We start from the raw sequence: 26,485 nt of genomic DNA on the forward strand, positions 1-26,485 counted from the left end.
CTGTGGAGCAAGCATAAATAACTTTGTATGATGAATTTTAATCATGAATTACATACAAGTTATAGCTTATTTACTAGTTGATAATAGCCAAATTAAGTCAGTTATCTGATTATATGTAATTTGATAACTGAAGTAAGGTATCTGTATTTATGGCTCGATAAATTTTAATTGCATAGGAGTTATTAAAAGATCAACATAGGGGCGCCTGGGTGGCACAGTCGGTTAAGCGTCCGACTTCAGCCAGGTCACGATCTCGCGGTCCGTGAGTTCGAGCCCCGCATCAGGCTCTGGGCTGATGGCTCAGAGCCCGGAGCCTGTTTCTGATTCTGTGTCTCCCTCTCTCTCTGCCCCTCCCCCGTTCATGCTCTGTCACTCTCTGTCCCAAAAATAAATAAACGTTGAAAAAAAAAAAAAAAAAAAAAAGATCAACATAGTCAAGGTTTTTGATAATTCATTTAATTTCATGAAAAAAACTTATGAAGTGTCTCCATTCTCTAGAAGAACATCTATATTTTAATGTCACATTAATTATACATATTTTCTTTTCTTAGAATAATTACCTATTTTTATATCTGTAAATGAAAAAGAAACAATTTACCAACCTCTGCTTCTGTGGCTTGGGACTGTAAAAGCTGTCGTATACGAAGTATGTCCTTCTCTATTTGTTGAATTCTGGTTACTCTTCGCTAAAATAAAAAAGTGACCAAATTAGATCTAATTTTATTAAAAACATTAGTGTAAATAGTCATACTATGGCTATCATTTAGTAACTCAGGGATATGCTACATCATTCTTCCATAAGAAGTTAGATAATGTGTACATAGTCACACACTGATGACATATGGGGCAGTTCAATTTTTTAACACATCTAACTTTACATGATAGATTTATTTAGGAAAATTGTACACATAAAGTCATGTATCAAATTACATGGCACATGTGGTATAAAAATTCATATTTAAGTTATTCTTAAAAAATAGTCCAAAGACAAAATTACACCTGAGTTTGATCTTTGTATTTATCCAGATGCTAGTATAATGTAACAGATTTAAAGAAAGCATGGTATATGTGTTAAGGGAAAGAACATCTGATTTGTTTTTATAAATATTAGGGTTTAAGCAGTAGGACTAACCTTTCCCTGAGTTATTCCTATTATAAGTCAGATGCACCTTTCAGATATAGTTTTCCCAAATACCTTCTGCAGCTAAACATTATTTTTATTCCCAACACTAGGATCACAATGTTAGAAGCTTTGTGCTTTCCCACTATCCTAAGACCAGTAAATGAACACAAAGAATTTACTATAGATCAAACGACATGGAATTGAAACAATGTGGGAAAAGTGCTTTTTACAAAAAGCTAAATTTTGCTTTAATTTTTATGAACACAAGTGGAAGCGAGAAAAACCAAATCACTTGTATATGAAAACCTTGCAAAGTGAAATGATTTTTAATTACCTTCATGACAACAAACACATAGGTTTTAGAAAAAAGTACTGCCCAGCACCCGCTTGGCTGTGCTGAGCTGCAGCCTGACCCACTGAAGAAACTGCTGCCGTTGCCATCTCAAACCAGCCAGCCCCACCAAAGGCTGGCCAGCGAGCCCATCCCTTTTTTCCGACTTACAGCAAGTCTCCAGGATAGCTGCTTATGCCCACAGTGCACCTTCTCAGATCTGAGTGGACACAAAAGAGTTGCCGATTGCACGGTCTGGGATCCCATGAAGAGAGGGATCCTTGGACAGCTCTTCGTCTCCTCTCTTCACCTGTCTCCACTCTGCCTCTCCTGGCCCCCAGCCTCACTGTGGCTCACACAGTATCCTAACCTGCTACTAATCACAGGGAAGAGTGTGGAGAAGAGTGAGGGTGGAAGTGAGGCTGGAGCAAGGGAGGGTAGAACCATTTGGGATTGGCATTCGAAACCCTGGCCAGGGCTGGGGTGAGGGTCAAAAGATTAGGGCCTAGTATGTCTTCACTGTCACTGGGAAGGTGGAGGTACCACTGTGAGAGTGATCCCTAGGGGCCTATGGGAGTCCCCTTCCTACCCTTTCTCTTGGCATCACTCCTGTCCCCCTCTCCCTGACTTGGTGCTCACATGTACATCACTAGGGATTGCGACCAGGGTCTGGATGAGCTTGAGTTTGAATGAACTGAGTTTGTATTTCCAGCACCCTGGGTTTTTACATGTTCAGGCTTTTGTTTTGGTTTGTCACCCTTGATAAGGAAAGTGTATTAAAAAAAAAAAAAGAAAGAAACAAGTACTATCAATGTTGCATCATCTTCTGAAATAATTCTATAGTGACATCCTAATATTGAGGCATGAAAATTATGGGTAATTATTTTAATGGGCGAAAAACGTGTTAGAAGCTAGATGGAGTCATTTCTAAACTTTTTTTTTGTGTGTGTGCCCTATCAATAAACGATTCCTGAGCATGCATATCCCAAAAGATAAATAATAAAAGTACTAAAATAGCTTTAGCTATCTATACTATAAAACTTACACTGATCTATTTAGTTTTATTTAAATACAGTATCCTTATGATTTTACTACACAGTAAAAACATTTATTGATGCTATTATTTAATATTATGATAAATAACCACAGAAAAACTCAAAATTGTGCTCACCAAACAAAAAAAACCCTCCCAAAACCAAATCCTTCCTTCCCTCCCTCTCCTCCTTTCCCTCATAACACTATAAGTATGCTGATACTCTATTGTAATTGTGAAAACAGTGAACTTAAGGTAAATAAATTTCTCTAACAAACCCTTCCTTATCTAATTTATATCATGAAAACATGGTGAAGGAAGGAAAAATGCCTATATTTTCAGTAGCTCTCTAAAGATACCGCAGATATCAGTGGTTACCTCTACAACCATATGATAAACAATTTCTGGCTTTACATGAAACAACAAAACTATACACAATCAGCTTCAGAATACTGGTTTTCCTCTTTGTGTAACAAGCTCCGTGCCACCAATAAAATATTTTTTTAAATTTTTCATTAAGTTTTTAATTTTAGTCCCAGTAAACATACAGTGCTACATTAATTTCAGGTATAAAGTGATTCAACAATTCTACATACTGTTCAGTGCTCATCATGATAAGTACAGTCCTTAATCCCAGTCATCTATTTCACCTGTCTCCCTGCCCACCTCCCCTCTGGTAACCATCAGTTTGTTCTCTATAGTTAAGAGTCTATTTCTTGGTTTGCTTCTCTATTTCTGCCCCCCACTTCATTAATTTGTTTTTCAAATTCCACATATGAGTGAAATCATATGGTATTTGTCTTTCCCTGACTTAGCATTATATTCTAGCTCCATCCATGTCATTACAAATGGCAAGATTTCATTCTTTTTTATGGCTAAATAATATTCCACTGCATATATACACCACTCTTCCTTATCCATTCATCAGTCAATGGACACTTGATCTGTCTCCATAATTTGACTATTATAAATAATGCTGCAACAAACACAGGGGTGCAGAGATCCTTTTGAATTAATGGTTTTGTATTCTTTGGGTAAATACTCAGTAGTGCAATTATTGGATTATATGGTAGTTCTATTTTTAACTTTTTGAGGAACCTTCATACTGTCTTTGACAGTGGCTGCACCAGTTTGCATTCCCAACAGCAGGGCATGAGTACTCCTTTTTCTCCACATCCTCACCAACAGTCCAGAGTCAGACACTTAACTGATGGAGCCACTCAGGTGCCCCTTCTGCTCATTTTTTCATTGGATTTATTGCTTGGTTTTGGGTGTTGAGTTGTTTAAGTTCTTTATATATTTGGATACTAACCCTTTATCATATGTCATTTGCAAATAATATTTTCCCATTTAGTCAGTTGTCTTCTTTGTTGATTGTTCCCTTCACTATGAAGAAGCTTTTTATTTTGATGTGGTCCTAAGTTTACTTTTGCTTTTGGTTTCCTTGCCTCAGGGGACCTACCTAGAAAAAGTTGCTACGGTTGATGGCAGAGAAATTACTGCCTGCATTCCTTTCTAGGATTTTTATAGTTTCGGGTCTCACGTTTAGGTCTTTCATCCATTTTGATTTTATTTTTGTGGATGGTGTAAGAAAGTGGTCCGTTTCATTCTTTTGTATGTTGTTGTCCAGTTTTCCCAACACTATTTGTTGAACAGACTGTCTTTTGTCTGTTGCATATTCTTTCCTGCTTTGTTGAAGATTAATTCACCATGTAACTGTGGATTCATTTCGGGCTTTTCTATTCTGTTCCACTGATCTATGTAGTTATTTTTGTGCCAGCACCATACTATTTTGATTACTACAGCTTTGTAATATAACTTGGAAGTCCAAATTGTGATGCCTCCAGCTTTGCTCTTTTTCAAGACTGTTTTGGCTATTTGTGTTCTTCTGTGGTTCCATACAAATTTTAGGATTATGTGTTCTAGTTCTGTAAACAATGCTATTGATATTTGGACAGGAATTGCGTCAAATCTGTAGATTGCTTTGGTATGGATATTTTAACAACATTTGTTCTTCCAACCCATGAGCATGGAATGTCTTTCTATTTTTGTGACATCTTTCATTTCTTTCATCAGTGTTTTATAGTTTTCAGAGTACAGGTCTTTCACCTCCATGGTTAAGTTTATTCCTAGATATTTTATTATTTTTGGTGCAGTTATAAATGGGATTGTTTTCTTAATTTCTCTTTCTGTGGTTTATTATTAGTGTATAAAAATGCTATGGATTTCTATACAGTGATTTTGTATCCTGGGACATTACTGCATTCCTTTATCAATTCTAGTAGGTTTTTTTGGTGGAGCCTTTAGGGTTTTCAATATAGTATCACGTCATATGCAAATAGTGAAAGTTTTACTTCTTTCTTACCAATACGGATGCCTTTTATTCCTTTTTCTTGTCTGAATGCTGTGGCTAGGACTTCCAGTATTATGTTGAATACAACTGAGAGTGGACAACCATGTCTTGTTCTTGACTTTAAGGGAAAATCTCTCAGTTTTTCTCCAATGAGGATGATGTTAGCTCTGGGTTTTTCATATATGGTCTTTGTTATGTTGAAGTATGTTCCCTCTAAATCTACTTTGTGGAGGGTTTTTATCATGAATGGATGTTTTATTATGTCAAATGCTTTTTCTGTGTCTACTGAAATGATCACATGTCTTTAATCCTTTCTCTTATTGATGCAATGTATCGTGTTGATTGACTTGTGAATATTGAGGAATCCTTGCATCCTGGAAATAAATCCCACTTGGTGGTGAATTTTTTTTTTTTTAATGTATTGTTGGATCTGGTTTGCTAATATTATGTGAGGAATTCTGCATCTATGTTCATCAGAGATATTGGCCTGTAGTTTTTTTTCTAGTGTCTTTGTTTTTTTGGAGCAAGGTAATGCATGTCTTGTAGAATGAATTTAGAAGTTTTCCTTCCTTTTCTATTTTTTTGGAGTAGTTTGAGAAGAACAGGTATTAACTCTTCTTTAAATGCTTGGTAGAATTCTGCAGTGAAGCCACCTGGTCTGGGCTTTTGTTTGCTGGCAATCTTTTTGATTTTATTTCTGGTAATTGGTCTTTTCCAATTTTCCATTTTTTCCTATTCAATTTTGGGAAGTTACAGGTTTCTAGGAATTTATCCATTTCTTCTAAGTTGCCCAATTTGTTGGCATATGATTTTTCAAAATATTCCCATATAATCCTTCGTATTTTTGGTCAGTTATTTCTCCTCTTTCATTTCTGATTTTGAGACCTCTCTCTCTCTTTTTGATGAGTCTGGCTAACGGCTTATCAATTTTGTTGATCTTTTCAAAGAACCAGCTTCTGCTTTCGTTGACCTATTCTATTTTTTTTAAGCTTCTACTTCATTTATTTCTGCTCTAATCTTTATTATTTCTTTCTTTGGATTTTGTTGTTGTTGTTGTTGTTCTTCTTTTTAGCTCCTTTAGGTGTAATGTTAGGTTGTTTACTTGAGATCTGTTGTCCTTCCTGAGGTAGGCCTGTATTGCTATAAAGTTTCCTTTTAGAATAGAATTCAAAAATTTTGGGGACCACCGTGTTTTCATTTTCATTTGTCTCCATGTATTTTCTGATTTCCTCTTTGACTTCTTGGTTGACTTCATTCATTACTTAGTAGCATGTTATTTAGCTTCCGGGTATTTGTTGTGTTTCCAGATATTTTCTTGTGGTTCATTTCTAATTTCACAGTGTTGTGGTCACAAAAGATGCATGGATTGCCTTTGATCTTTCTGAATTTGTTGAGACTTGTTTTGTGGCCTAATATTTGATCTATTCTGGAAAATGTTCCATGTGCCCTTGAAAAGAATGTATATTTTGCTGTTTTAAAAAATTTTTTTTTTCAACGTTTATTTATTTTTTTTGGGACAGAGAGAGACAGAGCATGAACGGGGGAGGGGCAGAGAGAGAGGGAGACACAGAATCGGAAACAGGCTCCAGGCTCTGAGCCATCAGCCCAGAGCCTGACGCGGGGCTCGAACTCACGGACCGCGAGATCGTGACCTGGCTGAAGTCGGATGCTTAACCGACTGTGCCACCCAGGCGCCCCTATTTTGCTGTTTTAAGATGCAATATTTTGCATGTATCTGTTAAATCCACCTGGTCCAGCGTGTCATTCAAAGCCACTGTTTCATTTTGATTTTGTTTGGATGATCTGTGCATTGATGTTAAGTGGGGTGTTAAAGTCCTCTACCATTATTGTATTACTCTCTATTATTTCCTTATGTTTGTTACTAACTGCTTTAAATATTTGGGTGCTCCCATGTTGGATGCATAAATATTTACAACTGTTAGATCTCCTTGCATTGTCCCCTTAATGACCATATAGTATCCTTCTTTGGCTCTTGTTATAGTCTTTGTTTAAAAGTCTATTTTGTCAGATATAAATATTGCTACCTTGGCTTTCTTTTCACACCCATATGCATGATAAATGCTTTTCCATCCCTTCACTTTCAACCTGCATGTGCCTTTAGGTCTGAAATGAGTCTCTTGTAGGCAGCATATAGAGTCTTGTTTTATTTATTCATTCCATCACCTTATGTCTTTTGATTAGAGTGGTTAGTTCATTTACATTCAAAGTAATTATTGATAGTATATATTTATTGCCATTTTGTTACTTTTTTTATGGCTGTTTTTGTAGTTTTTCCCCATTTGTTTCTTCTCTTGCTTTTTTTTCTCAAGATTAGTTGGCTTTCTTTAGTGATATAGTTGGATTCCTCTATTTCTTGCATATTTATTACTTGTTTTTGATTTGTAGTTACCATTCAGCTTATATGTAACATCTTCTGTATACAGCAGTCTATATTAGGATGATGGTCACTTAAGTTTGAACCCACTCCTTTCCTTTCTTCATTTTAGGTAGATGGTATCATACTTTACATGCTTTCATTTAGTGAGTCCCTTGACTGATTTTTATAGATATACTTATTTCTTTACTATTTCTGTGCTTCCTACTGTATTCCTTACTCTTGCTTATGGTCTTTCCTTTCCACTTGAAGAGTCTCCTTTAACTTTTCTTGTAGGGCTGGTTTAGTGGTCATGAATTCCTTTTTGTTTGGGAAACTCTTTACTTCTCCTATTCTGAATGATAGCCTTGCTGGATAGAGTATTCTTGGCTAGAGTTTGAATATATCATGCTTCTCCCTTCTGGCCAGCAACGTTTGTGCTGAAAAATCAGCTAACAGCCTATAGAGTTTCCCTTATATGTAACTGCTTTCTTTTCTCTTGCTGCTTTAAAAATTTTCTCTTTATCACTTTTTAAAACCATTTATATATTTGAGGTGGGGGGCAGAGAGAGAGAGGGAGAGAGAGAGAATCCCAAACAGGCTCCACACTCAATACAAAGCCCAGTGTGGGGCTTGCTCTCAATACCGTGAGATCATGACCTGAGCTGAAATCCAGAGTTGGATGCTTAACCATGGAGCCACCCAGGCACCCCTCTTTATTACTACCTTTTGCCATCTTAATTACTATGTGTCTTGGTGTAGACCTTCTTGGACTGATTTTGTTGGGGGATCTCTATGCCTCCTGGATTTGGACTTCTGTTTCCTTCCCCAGATTCAGTAAGTTTTCAGTTATTATTTCTTCAAATAAATTTTTTTGCCTCCTTTTCTCCTTATGGGATCCCTATAATGAGAATATTATTATTCTTGATGATGTTGCTGAGTTCCCTAAGCTTATTCTCATTTTGCATAATATTTTTTTTCTCTCATGTGCTCAGCTTGGTCACTTCCCATTACTCTGTCCTCCAAGTTGCTTATTTGTTCCTGTGCTTCTACTACTTATTCCCTCTAGTGTATTTTTAATTTATTGTGTTCATCTCTGATTGGGTCTTTCATATCTCATTAAGGGTCTCACTGATGTCCCCCACTCTTTTCTCAAGTCTAGTGAGTGTATTAATGATTGGTTCTTTGAATTCTCAGGCATATTGCATATCTCCATTTTACTTAGGTCTCTTGTTGTGATTTTGTCCTTTTGTTTCATTTTGGACATAGTCCTCGGTCTCATTTGTCTTACTCTCTATTTCTGCTTCTGTATGTTAGGAAAGACAGCTACATCTTCTGCATTTGAAAGTAATGACCTTATGAAGAAGAGGTCCAGTAGTGCCCTGCTGTGCAGTGTCCCTAATTCACCAGAACCTGATGCTTCAGGGGTGTCTCCTATGTGTGATGCATGTGCTCTGCTGCTGCAGCTGAGATGCTTTTTTCGTCTAGTGCAGTCATCTGCAATGGCTGTCTTTGTCTTGTTGTGGGCAGAATCTGGTTCCTGTGGTATTAGTGGACTAGTCCTTGTATGCCTTGGGCTTGGGTTGAGTCAGACCAGATGTGTGCTAGAGATACAGTAGCACCAAACTGCTGGGTGTTTTCCCTGTGTTGTCCTGAGAAGGTTCTGTTGGTGGGCAGAACCTGTAGTCAGAGCACTTGTCTGCCTCCGGTCCACTTCTGGGGCCTCCTTTGACTGGTATGTGTGGTTATCTTCCCCTTTTTCCAGGGTAGGAGTCACTTTGGAGTGGTGCTTGCCACCACAGGATCTGCCTGCACACTGCCAAGTCCGTGGCACTGCCTTGCATGGGCTGTTGCCAAGACAGTATTGGAGAGGGCAGATCTCCTAAAGCACAGAGTTGGGGGGCAGTGCCCAGAGTGAAGCTGCCTGAGGAGCTCCATAGATGCAAAGCCCAGGGGTGGGGGATCCACCAGTAAAATCTTAAATTAAAAATTTTAATATTTAGAAGATGATAGTAGGAGACTGTAACTAATGTCTCTCTTGATTTCTGTATTGTCAATATGTCAGTAAATCTTGAAGTCAGTCTATGTCTTGATATCCACCGAGATAAAGGATTTTTCTTTCTTTTTCTTTTCTTTTCTTTTCTTTTCTTTTCTTTTCTTTTCTTTTCTTTTCTTTTCTTTTCTTTCTTATTTTATTTATTTTGAGGGAGAAAGAGAGAGCAGGAACAGAGGACGGGCAGAATGAGAGAGGGAGAGCGAGATAATTCCAAGCAGGCTCTGTGTTATCAGCGCAGAGCCCAACAGGGGGTTCAAACTCACAAACTGTGAGATCATGACCTGAGCTGAGATCAAGCGTCAGATGTTTAACTGAGCCACCCAGGTGCCCCATGAAGTAGAGGATTTCTAGTAATACAACTCCTGTGCTTCTGTTTCTGAAAATGAAAATGGAAGAAGCCAGTAGTAGTTCTTTCTTTTTTTGTATGATACCCTCGAATATTTATGAAATTATGCTTACTAACAAGTACTTAACAATTCAAAGGTAGGTAGTTAGTATGACTTTCGGAAAACTGATTTTAAAAAATTGTAACAGTAATAGAGTTCAAAACAGATTCAGGATAATTCTCAACAAATGAGTAATAGCAGGTAAATTCCTTAACTTGAGAAAGGGTAACTATCAAAAACTTTTGAGTACACAGTATCACTGCTTCTTATTCAAAGACGTACTAGAGTTCTTATGCAATATAAAGAGAAAAAAAACTGAAAAGGACACACAAAATTATCATTATTTTGCAAACAATGTGACAGTTCATATGGAAAATGCAAGAAAAATGTAAGAAAGTCTTAAACTACTGAGACAATTTAATGAAAGAGTTCAAGAAGGTTGCTGGATAATTAAATTCCATTCATAACAGTAACAAAAACTACATAATATCTAGGAATAAATTTTAAAAATGTATAAAATTTTTATAGAGAACACTACAAAACTTTATAACAAAAATAACACCTAAATGAATGGAGATATAAAATTAATAACACCTAATACATACTGCTTAGTGTTTAGCATGTGCCAGACTTTAAGTGCTCTTACATGTATTAACTCATTTAATTCTCACATTTCAGTTTTGCATTATACTTTATCAATGAGAAAACCGAGGCAGAGAATTTACCCAAAATCAGTGCAGGTAGGTAGCAGGTCTGGGATTAGAACCCAGGAGGTCTGGCTCCAGAGTCCATCCTTTTAACCAGGAACCAATCTTTGTATTGTAAAGATATGAATTCTCCTCAAATTAATTCATAAATTCAATGTGACTATAACAAAAAATGCACTAGGCACTTTTTCTTTGAATTAGACAACAAGCTGATACGAAATTTCAGATGGAAGAGTAGTAAGACAGAATATAACCACAGTTTTACAAAAATAGGACAACTCACTCTACCAGGTACCAAGATTTATAAAACTACAGCAAATAAAACAAATGTGGTATGAGTGCAGGCACAGAGAAATTAAAATAGATCAGTGGAACAGAATCTAGAAATATCCAGCAAATACAAACTTACCACATGCCAGAGATGGAATTCATTAGCAATCAATGGGGAACAGTGGAATATCAAATAAATAGGTAATTTTGTTAAAAACATAAATATGCATGTATGTATATGTATATATATTATATATAACTGACCATATAATATTAATAAAAACCAACATATTATTTAATATATAAGTTATATATTGAATAATTATACACACATACATATAAAATCATATATACTTGTATTTATGTAAAATTAGATCCCTACCTCTAAAACATACATGATTATATTTTGGAGATGAATTAAAGACCTAATTGCAAAAATAAAACATTAGAACTATTAGAAATAATATGAAAGTAACTTTATGACTCCAGGATAGGAAAAGATGTACAAATAATTCACAGAAAGCACAAATATGGCAATATATAATTAACTAGCTCTATAACAAAAATTAAGTTTTGTTATCACAAATCTAAAACAGGTAATGGATTTTGCAGGGAGGAGATGTGTATATTATCTGCAATAGATTGGTATCAAGAGGATATTAATACATCTCAAATATTTAAGAGTAAGACATTTAACATAATGGAAAATGGGAAAAAGATGAACAAGTAACAAAGAAAATCCACAGTCTAATAAATATATGAAAAGATATTCAACTTCAGTAGTATTCAAGAAAATATAAATTAAATAACAAGCTGATGTTTCATTGCCCACTGACTATTATAAAGCGTGACTCACAGAGACCTCTACTAGTAGAAATGTAAATTGACAAAATCATTTTGAGTGCAATTTGGCAAACACTAGTTCAAAACACTCATGTGTTATGGCCGGCAATGCTGCTTTTAGGTATATATACTACAGAGCTGAAGTCAACAAATTAGGGCCTGTTAGCCATCTGTTTTTGTGAATTAAGTTTTACTGAAGCACAGCCATGCCTATTTGCTTACATACTAACATCTATGGTTGCTACAAAAGCAGAGTTGAGAAGCTGTGACAGAGATCATATGGCCCACAAAGAATATTTTTTTTATGACCCTTTAAGAAAAAGTTTGCTGACTGTTAACCAAGACAAACTCTTGCACAACTCTTACAAGATATGAATAAGTATGTTTATCAGAGCTGTTTAAAACAGTAAAAAATTACAACCTAAATGGCCATCAACCAGGAAACATACAAACTATATTATCCACACAATTACAAAAAATTATGGTAAAATGGAAGTGTGAGGAACTTTCAGCCTACCAATCCCCAGTCCCTAGAAGTTAGCTCCATTAACAACTTGATGTACATTTCCCCAGCCTTTGTGTACATGTGTATAGGAGAGTAGGGACCACCACCAGTAGGTGGTAGGCACCATTAGCTGCCCAAATATGTAGTAAACAAATAAAAAGCAAAATAAATAACCAAACTGTTAACAGAGATAGTTGGAGACTGACAATCTCACAGTCATGAGCAAGAATGGATTTTATTTTGAATTTCCCTAAACTGCTTACCAGTCATTTGTATGTTTTTACTAATCACTTGCATTTTCTTTTCAATAAAATGATATCCTCTACCCATTACAAAAAAAAAAAACAGATGTCTTTTTTTTTCTTAGTTTGTAGGAATTCTTGCATTATAGGGATAGTGACTTTTTTCCCCTTTATGATGTTAAAAATATTTTCCCTTAGTTTATCTTCTGCAGAATATTTTAAAATTTTATGAAAAATTACATTTGTTGTCCTGTATTTTCTTCCATTAGTTTTAGGTTTATTTTTCACACTAAGATATTCAATCCATTTGTAATTTTTCTTTTTCTTTTTCTTTTTTTAAAATTTTATTTATTTTTGAGAGAGAGACAGAGAGAGAGAGAGAGAGAGAGAGAGAGAGAGACAGAGAGAGAGAGAGAGACAGAGCATAAGCAGGGAAGGGACAGAGAGAGAGGACAGAATCCAAAGCAGGCTCCAGGCTCCCGAGCTGTCAGCACAGAGTCCGACATGGGGCTTAAACCCACGAGCCGTGAGATCATGACCTCAGCCGAAGTCAGATGCTTAACCGAATGAGCCATCCAGGCACTCCCATTTGTAATTTTTCGTATACAAGGTTTGAATTAGGGATCTAATTTAATTTCTCTTCTCCCAAATAAGTTGCTAGCTGTACCTATGTATTTACTGAGCTATTTACCATTTCCCCCCAAATTTATGTATTTTTATATCTTATTTATTTTTTAATTTACATCCAAGTTAGTTAGCATATTGTGCAATGATGATTTTAGGAGTAGATTCCAGTGATTCATCCCCTATGTAGAATACCCAGTGCTCATCCCAACAAATGTCTTCCTTAATGCCCCTTAGCAATTTAGCCCATCCCCCACCCACAACCCTTCAAGCAACCCACAGCTGTTCTCTGTATTTAAGAGTCTCTTATGTTTTGTCCCCCTCCTTGTTTTGTATTATTTTTGCTTCCTTTCCCCTATGTTCATCTGTTTTGTATCTTAAATTCCACATGAGTTAAGTGATATGATATTTGTCTTTCTCTGACTAATTTCATTTAGCATAATACCCTCTAATTTCATCCATGTAACTGCAAACCCAAAATTTATGTATTTTTAAGGTACCCGATAAATTCTGAATTTTAATACAATGAAACTTATCAGTTTTTTCTTTTACAAATAGTATTCTATATCTTGCTTAAGAAATCCTTTTTTACCCCAATATTAGAAAGATATTCATATATATTTTCTACTGAAAGGCTTATTTTTAAAGTTTTACTTTTAAAAAAAAATTTTTTTTTTAAATGTTTATTTATTTTTGAGAGAGAGAGAGAGGCAGAGCATGAACAGGGGAGACACAGAATCAGAAGCAAGCTCCAGGCTCTGGGCTGTCAGCACTGAGCCTGATGTAGGGCTCGAACTCACAAACTGTGAGATCATGATCTGAGTCGAAGTCGGACACTTAACTGACTGAGCCACCCAGAACCCCCTTAAAGTTTTACTTTTGGCATTTAAGATGTTAATTTGAACAGATGGGGGAGGTAGTGAGAGGAAATTAACAAAAGTTATTATATGCATGTATCATAACATAAGTAATATAGATATATTAGTTGAGCCTCTAGCCTCATTGTGAAAGTAACAGGTATGGACTACAAAATATATCATGGTACTGGGGCTTAACTATCTCCTTAGTCTACCACCATACTCTAGCATAAAGCAAATATACATTGTGTTTAGGAAACTACCATATAAAAGATAAAAACTACAGTTTGGGGATGTAAAATGTCTTGTATTAGTGATTTTAAAACCATAAACTTCTTGGAATAAAAAATGTATTTATACCATACATACAAATGTAGGCCCTCCCTTTTATTGACTATTCCCTTAAATAAAATCTTTAAAATAATGTTTTCCTCCCAGTTTGTTGTAAAAGTTTTCCTTTTTTTGTTTTTCTTTTTTAATGCCCATACTTGCTTTGAAACAGACAAGGCAAATGGTAAGGCCTTGTCAGGGCTTAAAACATTAGCGAGTAATACACTTGTGTAAATACAAAGTGCTAAATTCAATAATGTATGAAAATGCTTGACAAATAGCAAAGCTATTTAATATTCTTTTCTTGACATCAATTGAGGTAGAAATATGGGAATGTTCTCCATCCAACTCATTTCACCTCTCCCTGTGTCCTCTTTCTATATTTCCTTCCTACTTTCTTTAAGTGAGGTCTTCCCTTTTTTGTGTACAACTTAAAGAGCAGTGAAATATTCTGAATGTCATTACACATACTTAGATTACAAGAAGCAAAAATCTCAAAGGAGAAGTGAAGTTAACTATCAGCTACCAGATAACCAGCATCTAACACTTTTTCTCTCTTACTATTCCAAGGCACAGCAGAACAGAATCAGGGAAATGAAATACGGTAGAGGCAGAATCACGTGAATATTGGTTATGATGCGCAGCAGCCATAATAAATTATTATTCTGAAACAGTGCCTAAGTGAAGGTAGACTTATAAATATCTTTAATAATAAAATTTAATCAATGTTAACAGAGCTATAATTCATCACATTCTTAATAGCTCTCCTCTAGCCTGTGCTGTTTCATAATTTAATAATAAGTTACCTGTGCTCTTTTCTCCATATCCTGGCAAGTACCTAGTTGTTCTTCCATTGCAACTCTGATTTGCCTTGCTTCATATTCCAATTGTCTTCTGGTCATATCTGTTTGTAAGGAAAACTAAAACCACAAATTAAATTGAAATGCTAATATCTCATAAGTTTATCAGTAAAAACAAAAAAGCATATTAATGCCTAAAAAGAAAATTAATATCAAATATGTAAGTTACTACATATAACAAGATTATTTTGTTCTTTCAGGAGTCCTAAAATTTGATTATAGGTGCTGGGCTCAGTCTGGGTCCCTGATGTGAAATACTGAGTTTAAAACTTTTACTGCCCTGTAGCCACAAATGGCTTTACTTAAATTGTACTGATTCATTTAAAATATATAACTGGTCCAGTTAGGGTAAGCCTATCTTCAGTTCCCATATTATCCTCTGCACTGAGGGGGTACTACTTTAACTACTAAAAACTAGCATATTAATGTGGACAACATAGAAAAATCAAGAAACCATCCATCATCCTTAAGTTTGTATCTCAATTTAACGATTGTTATAAACATGCAGATTAAACAAAGAAACTCTCCCCATTTGCAAAATGAAGAAAATGGGACAAGGAAAAGCTTTTACATAATATAGATAATCACATATTACAAGACAACACAAACTTTTTGGTAATTCAAAAAAGCAAAGCTGAAATAAACAAAAAGAAGTTCTTCATACAGGAGGGTGTTAATTCATTAAAAAATCAATTAACCCTATAGTTAAAATCCCGGGCACTAAGATAACTGCTAGACATACAAAAGGATGAAAAGGACAAGGTAATGAAACTTATAAACACATGCCTGGGTGGCTCAGTCAGTTAAATGTCTGACTCCTGATTTCGGCTCATGTCTGATCTTACGGTTTGTGAGATCAAATGCTATGTCAGGCTATGCACTGACAGCTCAGAGCCTGCTTGGGATTCTCTCTCTGCCCCTCTCCTGCTCACGCTCTCTCTCTCTCTCAATCTCTAAGTAAATGAATGTAAAAAAAAACAAACACAACAAGTGGTAATAGCTAAAACATGATTAAATAAAATGATAATAGGCCATGAAGGAAATGAGGAAGAGCTATAGATTTTTTTATGCTCTATATGCCTAGCAAAGAGCTGTGTCAGACCTGTGTCTGACTCAGAACGACATTCTGTAGGTCCAAGAATTCCAAACTACTTTGTGAGTTAAGTTAGGGGAACTCTCACCCTTTTCCCTTTCAATAATGCAGATGACACTCTACGGAGAATGTATTTCTATAGGCATGCCCAAGTTATGGGTTGCAACACAGATGAATTAGTCTGTATGTTATTTCTAATTCCCAATGAACCAGTTCTAACTCCACTTACTTATCCTCCACTTCCCAAAGTGCCCTGCAAAAAATAAAAAGGTAAACGTGACAAAGTATGTTGCAATAATGTGGTTTAGATCTGATGTTTTAAAAGCAATGTCTAATATCTTGGTATTTGCAAATGAATGTGTTCTTAACTTGCTTCCCAATATAAATGCAAAAACTGTGAAATTAAAAAAATATTTATGATATACATGCAGTTTACATTTGCTAATGTTGCCAAATGGTCTATAGTGTCTTATATATGCCAATAAATAAATGGTTATTTAATAAATATGGGAATAACTTATTTGACAACTCATCTCTGTTTCAGATATTAACCAGTTATTCTCTCAAGTTGTCACATATATCTAAGCACTTTCTTAAACCTGATTACATGTAGACAACTGGACTCTAAATTTTTTTGTTCTAATTACCAAAGTGAATGGAGAGCAATATGCTTAGGTATTTTTTATTTAAGAGTAAAAATCCCACCAAACCTTCCTGAGTTCCTAATCCCTGAATCCAAGAACTTTCCATTAACTGTTCTTTCACTATCTGAGTCTCCTTAACTCCCCAGAAGATGTCAAGAACACTATCAGGAAAAGAGATCCTTTCTCTTCCTCTCAAAATCTTGTATGATTGTTCTAGGAGACAGTGCATTTTAGCTTCTGGTTCCAGCTCCTGCCAGACAATGCCCATGAGGAAACCTGGCTAAGTACATGTTTTGAAAAAAGCATTCCTTCTTCCTTTTTTTGAAGTGTTTATTTTTGACAAAGTGAGCAAGTGGGGGAGGGGCAAAAACAGAGGGGGACAGAGGATCCAAAGCAGGCTCTGTACTGACAGCAGAGAGCCTGATGCGGGCTCAAACTCATGAACCATGAAATCAGGACCTAAGCTGGAGTCAGAGGCTTAACTGACTGAGCCACCCAGGCACCCTGTGTCCCTTCTTTCTACTTTTGCTTTTTCATTTGTTATATTCTCTCAAAAATGTCATTAGAAAATGAAAAATCTAAGCTAAGAGAGAACAATATATTTTTTTAAAAATAGACACAGAATCCAAAGCAGGCTCCAGTCTCTGAGCTGTCAGCACAGAGCCCAACACGGGGCTTGAACTCACGAACTGTGAGATCATGACCTGAGCTGAAGTCCAAGGCTTAAGCCTCTGAGCCACCCAGGCGCCCCAAGGACAATATAATTTTAATTAACCTATTTTTTTTTTAAAACTGTAAAAAGTATTTATGGATAACAGTAACATATAATTTTAAGATTATTAATGTATTCCAGAACATTCTATTCTGAAATACTCTTACATGTGTCATCCCATGAATAAATTAGTTGACATGGAGAGCTTGTGTGGGGAAAGAAAAGCTGACAAGATTAAATTCTTTTTCACATAGTTATATTTGCAAACCAAATTTTAATACTTGTAAAAAGTCCTAGAGATCCTTGCCAACAGCTTTTGTCATTTATAATAACTGGAATAGCAGTCAAATTCTTTTCAAAGACACTTTAATTGCAAAAACTATATGGCATGTACTATGGTTAAAAAAAAATAGATGGTAATAAACAATTCTACAGAGTACGTTTGGTAATTAAACAGACAGAATAAAAAACCAGTTGCCTAGTTGAATCCTGAGTCCTTTAAAATTCAAACTTAATAGATTTTCTTAATTAGGGGCTGAAAACAAATTATTTGCTTGAGCATAATGAAGTTTTATCACCTTTACAAACAAAAATTCATTAACTATTATACATTTGAGTTTAAAGTTAGATAAAACATAGTACAGTTTACAGAAAACTAAAAACGTAGTTATCCTGGATTTTTAATGAGTAACAGGTATTTTTAAAAGATCAAGTTACTAAAGTCTAAAATAAGCTAAGTTACTTACATTTTCAGTTAAAGGAAGACTATCTATTCTTTTAGTGAGATTCTGAAGTTGAGCATAATACCAGTCTTTTTCCTTTTCTTCTTTGTCAAGATCAGCAAGAAGTAATGATCTGTTTTTCAAAAAAAGGGGAAGTTTACAAAATGCTAACAGAATACATAACAGTAATTCTTATCAGCTGTAATTGTAATGTTCTCTATTTAAACTAAAGTACTATTAATGAAGAAGCAGAAAACTTAGTGATTTTAGATTTTTGAAGGTGGGACTTAAAATTTTATAATCATTAAAATTTGAATATTAAAGTTTTTTACTTTTCCACCTAAATAAGATGTTAAACATCCTAACTAGAATGTTCACATGTCAACCAAAGGCTTTCTTCACATTTAGCATAGTCTAAGAATATGATAGTTTACAGAAAAAAGTACACATATAACAAAATTCAAAAGTGAATATAAGAATAAAAAGCATAATAGAGGAGTAAAAAAAAGCAGTAATTATACAAAAAACAAACCTAGAGTATAGGAAGCCACTGCACTGGACAGACATGGCTTTCAGCTTCTCAGCAGCCAAAATAATAAGAAATATTTTGTCACTGTGTATTTCTCCAAAGAAGACATACAGATGGCCAACAGACACATGAAACAATGCTCAACATCACTCATCATCAGAGAAATGCAAATCAAAACTACAATGAGATATCACCTCAAACCTATCAAAATGGCTAAAATAAAAAACAAGAAACAACAAGTGTTGGTGAGGAAAAGGAATGCTCATGCACTGTTGGTTGAAATGTAAACTGGTGCAGTCACCCTGGAAAACAGTATGGAGGTTCCTCAAAAAATTAAAAATAGAACTACCCTCCAATCCAGCAATTGCACTACTGGGTATTTACCCAAAGAATATGAAAACACTAATTTGAAAAGATACATGCACCCTGTGTTTAGTGTAGTATTATTTACAATAGCCAAATTATGGAAGCAACTCAAGTGTCCAATGATAGATGATTAAGAAGAATGGAGAGAAAAAAAAAACAATGGAGTACTACGTGGCAATGAGAAAGAATGAAATATGGCCCTTTGTAGCAACATGGATGGAACTGGAGAGTGTGATGCTAAGTGAAATAAGCCATACAGAGAAAGACAGATACCATATGGTTTCACTCTTATGTGGATCCTGAGAAACTTAACAGAAACCCATGGGGGGAGGGGAAGGAAAAAAAAAAAAAGAGGTTAGAGTGGAAGAGAGCCAAAGCATAAGAGACTCTTAAAAACTGAGAACAAACTGAGGGTTGATGGGGGGGTGGGAGGGAGGAGAAGGTGGGTGATGGGTATTGAGGAGGGCACCTTTTGGGATGAGCACTGGGTGTTGTATGGAAACCAATTTAATAATAAACTTTATACTGAAAAAAAAGAAGAATGGAGATATGTGTGTGTGTGTGTGTGTGTGTGTGTGTGTGTGTGTGTGTGTGTGTGTATACACACATATATATACACACATACATACTATGGATTACTCAGCCATAAAAAAGAATGAAATCTTGCCATTCACAATGACATGGATAGATCTAGAGAGTATAATGCTAAGTGAAATAAGTCAGTCAAAAAAGACAAACACATACCACATGATTTCACTCATGTGGAATTTATGGAACAAAAATGAACAAAGCAAAAAGAGGCAAACCAAAAAACAGACTCTTAACTAGAGAGAACAAACTGATGATTACCAGAGAGGAGGTTGGGGGGGGGGGGGAGTGGGTGAATTACATGAAGGGTGATTTAAGAGTACACCTATCATGATGAGCACTGAGTAATGTACAGAACTGTTGAATCACTATTGTACACCTGAAAATAACATAACACTATATGTTAACTGTATTAGAATTAAAAAAAATTAGTTGCAGAAACTTAATAACAAAAAAAGAAATATATTGTTACTGTACAACAATAATAAGTTATTCTCAGAGAAACTTTTTCTTAGTTTGGAATTTGAAGAATTTGTTATGTAATTCCTGGGCAACCCAATCAATGTCTTCAATAACAATATCAAGATATTCTATATCTGATCATTATAAACATAAATGCAAAATAAGAGTGTTAATTTGGGATAAAACTAAGTAGGTACAAAAAGTCTGTGATTTCCTATCATGTGGCTCTTTCCCAAAGTGACCTCTATTGTCATTTCCTGGTGTATATTTCCCAGAGATATTCTATAAAAATGCAAGAATCTATGTGTACACTTATATGTACATTAAAAATTTTTTTTAATGTTTTATTTTTATGTTTTGAGACAGAGAGAGACACAGCATGAATGGGGGAGGGTCAGAGAGAGGGAGACACAGAATCTGAAGCAGGCTCCAGGCTCTGAGCTGTCAGCACAGAGCCCGACGCAGGGCTTAATCGAACTCACAGACCATGAGAAGCTGAGCCAAAGTCAGAAGCTCAACCAACTGAGCCACCCAGGCACCCCACATGTACATTTTTAAACATGAACAGTAGCATGTTATTCTATGTATTATCCTATTAACCTTTTTTTCACTTAAAAATCTATCTTGGGAGATCATTCTATGTCAGAACATAAAAGGGTCCTACATCTTTTTTGCTAGCTGCACACTATTGATGAATCTATAATGGGATACCCTGTAACTAGTTTTGTTTTAGAAGGAACATAGGGCCTTTCTAAATTTTTGTTATTATAAACAATGCTGCACTGAATATCCTTATATATATCCCCATTTCACAAATGTGCAAGCATGTATTTAAGATAAATTCCTAGGGTATGTAAAATTTTAACTTACTGTTCTTATTACATTGTTATACCAACTTATACCCCTACCACTTTCACTTGATAATGTTTTATCAATCTTTATTTTTGCATATCCAGTTTTTTTAATGGTATATCAACTACAGTTTTAATTTGATTTCTCTTAGTAAGGTTAAGCACTTTTTCTTTATTTTTTTAATGTTTTTATTTTTGAGAGAGAGAGACAGAGACAGGGGCAGAGAGAAAGGGAGACACAGAGTCCAAAGCAGGCTCTAGGCTCTGAGCTGTGAACTTGTGAATCGCCAAGATCATGACCTGAGGCGAAGTTGGATGCTTAGCTGATTGAGCCTCGCAGTCGCCCCAGGATAAGCAATTATTCAATTTGAAAACCATTTGTATTTCCTTGCCTGTAACTTTTTCTTACTTATTTATAGGACCTCATTCATATTAAGAATGATTGTACTTTGTCAGTTATATGGGTTGTAAATGTATTTTCTCTGTTTATCACTGGTCTTTAAACTTTGTTTATAATGCTTTTGTCATGTAGCAAATTTTGAATTTTTTTTGTCGTCAAATTTGTGGATATTTTCTATTATGGCTTCTGGGGTTTGCTCATTTACACAGATGATCTCCACTTTAAAACTGTTACTTTAAAATTCTGTTTGATTATATTGTTTTGCAAAATATATATACATGTGAATGTGAAAGGTTCTATTCTTGCTAAAATTCCCTTTCCATTACTGAGAAACAATTTAAAAAATAAGAAATATGCTTTCATTTTTGATGTGGCAAGCTTAGTAGTGAGGGAATCCATGGAAAGACAGTAAGCCCCTGCTTATGATTGTAGCAATGTTGGGGGAGGTGCAGACTAATGAGAATCTACCTCATCCCTCCCATTTCTGACGACAGAAGCAGGAGAAAGCACAGGAGAAAACCTAAACTCCTTTCACAAGCTGGCATAAAGATGAGATCTGATCTTATTTTTCAGTGTTTCCTGGTGAGAACCCACAGGACCTACCAGGACTTAGAGGTCATGAAGAGAGAGATAGATGGTGATGCTGCTATTTCCTCTGGTTACTCTCCAATAAATGGGCTCATCATTAAGTAGCTGGATGTTAAAAGTGCTTAAATTGATAGGCCAATGTTAGTGATGGCGGTGGAGGGGAGGCTAGGGAGAAGAGGGACAAGCTGTTATTGTTAAGGTTAAGGTCAGACTGTGATAAAATGCTCTGAGGAAGCCAAGGTCACAATGTCTTGAGCCAAAAGTTAACAAGTGGTTAAATGATAGTGGTTGACAACACTGTTAAAGGCTCAGAACTAAAACTAGGTCTAGAGCCAGAGACAGACAGCTCTTTAGGTTTGGGCTTATTTAGTGATTATTAACAATTTTCTTTAAAAAGTAAATCTTGTGCCTTCTTAGTCTTCTAACTTAGGGTCATCTAAAAGAGCATGGCATGTATATATTAGGTATTTAATAAATATTTGTTAAATGAGTGAATAGCTAACATGATGATAGCTTACATTTATTGAATGTTCTAAGGACCAGACACAGTTCTAAATATTTTTTAATTTCTTTTTTTTTAAGTTTATTTAGTGTGTGTGTGTGTGTGTATGTGAGAGAGAGAGAGAGAGAGAGAGAGAGAGAGAGAGAGAGAGAGATGGGGTGGGGGAAGAGAATCCCAGAGAGAGAGAGAGAGAGAGAGAGAGAGAGAGAGAGAGAGATGGGGTGGGGGAAGAGAATCCCAAGCAGGCTCCACACCGCCAACACAAAGCATGATATAGGGCTTGAACTCATGAACCACAAGATCATGACCTGAACTGAAAGCAAGAGTCAGACGCTCAACCAAGCCACCCAGAAGCCCTATTTTTAATTTCTTTTTCTCAAAAGTTTATTTATTTTGAGAGAGAGAGAGAGCAATTATTTTTTAAATCTAGTTTAACCCTCACAATACCCTTTGAGGTAGTTATTCTTAGGCTCACTCCTCAGATTGGAAAACTGAGGTTCAAAAAGATTACAGAGCTGTGTAACTGGGTTTGAGTCCTGGCTTGACTCTAGCACTTATCTTGGGCAATAAAGAAAACAAGAAAAAAAGAGACAAAGAGAGTGAATCTATGATTTAAGAGAGGGAAAGAAAGAATAAAAAAGAGAGAGGAGAAAGTCATCAAAGAAATCATGTAACAGAATTTTCAAAAGTTGAAGGAAATATATTTCTGGATCAAAAGGGCACAGTGATTATCCAGCATAATGAATGAAGAAAACATGTATACTGAGGCATTCTAAAAGCTTCAAAAGAGGGGAAAATGGCTACCTACAAAGGAATGAGAATCGGATTGGTATTAAATTTCTCATCAATGACATTGATAATGAAGAAGGAAAATGAGATTGACCTTAGACCTATCTGAACTAGCAAATGAGTGTGACAGCAAAATAAAGATTCTGTCATACAATCAAGGACTCAATTTTTACCTCCCTCCAACACAGTGAGAACCAAGAGGGCACAAGATAAATCAGAACTACACACATACTCTCCTCTCTCTCCCTCCGCTAATAAACTCAGGGCTTTATCTATGTGATGCAAAGTTAGTTCCTAGGAAAGATGGTATGCTCACAAATCCTCTGTTTCTTAATAGAGTTCAAAGGGGACAGAGATGGAAGATGGTAGATGCTTGTTATTCACAACAGTGTTTCCTATAGGGTCAGACAGAAATATTCCTGGCTCGAGGTAAGAAGCAGAGACTCATGTAAACTCAAGATGAAAGAAAGCTTAACACTATTTCTGGTCCAGAAGATTAACCTATTTTTACAGATGGACACACCTAAAACCAGAGAGAGAGAGAGCAGCAAAAGGTCTTTTGCCTTTCAGTTAGATATGCTGGACATTTTTACACTAATAATCACTTTTACAACTCTGCAAGGTAGAACCATGTTCCTCTTTTACAGGAGAAAACAATACCAAATTTAATGACATGATCGAGATGGCAGAGCTAATATGTAATGTTTATACATTTTAATATTTCTTCAAGTTTAATAGAATTTTTAGGAATATAAAAATAAGATATTCATGCATTAAGGAATTCATAACCTTTTACAAAACATTTGAAAAAGTTCTTGGTGGGTGATAGATATTCTGGTATTTGGTGATAGATATTCTGGTATTTGTAGTGAGATGATTTTAACTTCAGTAAGAGAAGAAGTTAACACATTAGCTATGAGAAACCAGACCCATAATATATGTCAAGTAATGTTTTTTTAAGACACTGAAACCGATAAATTAAGAAGCGTTTCAGGGGCGCCTGGGTGGCTCAGGAGGCTAACGGTCCAACTCTTGATTTTGGCTCAGGTCATGATCTCAGAGTTCTTGCATTCGAGCTCTGTGTCCTGCTTGGAATTCTCTCTCTTTCTCCACCCCCACCCCCCAATCTCCTCCCCTCCTCTCTCTGTCCCTCCCCAACCTGTGTGCTCCCATGCAATCACTCTCTCCCTCAAAATAAATAAACAAAAAAATAAAGGAATGTTTCATTTGTGGCCACTTGTAATAGGCCATCCCTAATGGAAAGTTACCTTATACTGGCTCTGGAGTTATTGAATTTATTTCAAAAGGTACCAAGAAATTCAATTAAAAATCAGTTACATATTTTAACTTGATGTAACTGTTATGATCATCTATACAGGGCACTTGAGGCATTTAAGTAACAAAGTACAAAACTTAGAATCCCAGGAATTGCCTCTGTTACATTTTCAGATTTAATTTTGCCTCTTTACATTTTTAGATTTAATATAAGTATGATCAGTAACATACTATTTTTGAATTAATAAATGCAAATGCTCTCTTAAGTGTTAGTGATCATCTGCCATACATGCTTCGTAAATTCCTACCTTGTATTTACAAAATGACAAAATAATGGAAAAAATTGAACATTCAAGTTTACTATTTAATGAAGAAAAGTTACCTTTCTTTCTCAAGTTCTTCTAAATAACCAGTATTTTCTCTGCTTCCATTTACAAACCCTCTTTTTGGAAACGAACCCATAGGAACAGGACTGCACTCTCCTGAACGACTAGATACAGATCCTTCGCGGCTTCCATAAGAACGGAGGGACATTTTTGAGCGTAGTTTCACTCCAGGGAAATTACTGCTATCTAAATTAAGTTCTAAATAAAAGAGAGACAAATTTTTATATAACAATTGCTTTAAAGTGGCTAAAATATTGCTAATGCAATTAAATAAAATATTAGGTTCATCTTTTAGTCCTCAAATTTTAACACATAATATAATTGCATATACATTATATTACATAATGCCTGTAGGAGTAGCAAATTTATGCAGGGAACAGAGAAAATCCTTATCACAAACGCTGATGCTCCTAGATATTCGCTGACTGCTAGTTCCAGATATAAATGCAACATATACAAATATCAAGTCTTAAAAAAAAAAAAGTGTTCACTGAAACTCTAAATTTGTAACAGAGGAAGGCACAAATACACATGACTGAATAAACAATTATTAAGAAACTGAATGGCTAAACTTTCCCTCCAAAGTCAGCTTGAATCAGGGGGAAAAGGAGTGTGTTAAAGGAAAATCAGACAAAGTATCTTTCCTCAGATTCCTGCTAAATAATAATATATTTTAGGACCCAAAGGTAATTTCTCAGCCAAGTTTCAATTATCATTAAGCACTTTACCTGTTTTGGTATTTGAATTTTTAAGCAACAAAATGAGAAAGATACTCTTTTAAAATTCTACTAAAAATGGCATATAATCAGCTTCTATATGTGACAAGACAAAGCATTTCTATCCTGGATGGAACAGAGAAGGGCATTTATTCCTTCAAGTAAGGAAATAAGCCCAGTCTGTCCCATACAGCCTATTTAGTGCCTGGCATAATAGAAATGAGCTTTAAAAAGAGCTGAAAAATAATCAAATAAGAAATCTAAAATAATTTATTCAAAGCCAGTTAAATGTCTAACTGAAGGAATGACAAAGAGACATTTTATGTATTTGTATTTTAACAACTAACCCTAATAGATAAGGCTGTTATACCAACAAAACTGAAACCAATGCTCAAGGGAAGCTGTATTTGGATATACACACCTAAAGTTGACAACTGGAGCTTAAAAATTACTTTAAAATACTTAAAAAAATCTACCTTTGAGACGCTCTAATAAATCAATCTGTCCAGAAGAAGCCATAGCTTCATCTTCAATACTTCCTTGTAGCTGTTTAAGTACTTCCTGTAAAAAAGAACACAATATATTAACATGACAAAATTCTAAATAATTTCTTGAAGACATGCTTCTAAGTTTCCTTGCATTTAGGTAGGCTAGGGAAAAAAGTTATTTCAGATCAATGTGAAAATGTATCTTAAGCTGTAAAGCACTCTACATATATTACCTATTATTAATGATGAATAATAAATTATATCTCAATAACAACAGTGATATTTGGAGTGATAACGGAGATTATGGGGAGTCTCTATGCAAGATACTATATGGAACAGTTAAGATACATTATCTCTAACTTTTAAAACAATACAAGGTGAATTATTTTCATTTTTCGGATGGGTCAAGCAAGACTCAAAAGTCCTGCCCAAGCTGCAAAAGCTAGTTATATGTTTAGAATCCATGTCTCTGAAGCCTGC

At 35.3% G+C, this 26,485-nt stretch overlaps 1 protein-coding gene across 12 annotated transcripts in view; it reads right to left on the reverse strand.

The window, feature by feature from the left end:
- The window catches only part of APC (APC regulator of Wnt signaling pathway), a 148,238-nt gene that overhangs the window by 40,314 nt on the left and 81,439 nt on the right, over positions 1-26,485 (reverse strand). For all 12 annotated transcript variants that reach the window (XM_086683348.1, XM_086683170.1, XM_025923456.2 and 9 more), the window contains 5 exons: positions 25,994-26,078; positions 24,798-24,999; positions 18,090-18,198; positions 14,841-14,954; positions 603-686 (listed from right to left, as the gene is read on the reverse strand). In XM_086683348.1, coding sequence (XP_086539474.1) covers positions 603-686; positions 14,841-14,954; positions 18,090-18,198; positions 24,798-24,999; positions 25,994-26,078 — 594 coding nt within the window. The remainder of the gene's footprint in view (positions 1-602; positions 687-14,840; positions 14,955-18,089; positions 18,199-24,797; positions 25,000-25,993; positions 26,079-26,485) is intronic.

This window comes from Puma concolor, chromosome A1 (genome assembly GCF_028749965.1).
Source record: "Puma concolor isolate L17-30 chromosome A1, mPumCon1.1.hap2, whole genome shotgun sequence".
NCBI classification, from domain to species: domain Eukaryota; kingdom Metazoa; phylum Chordata; class Mammalia; order Carnivora; family Felidae; genus Puma; species Puma concolor.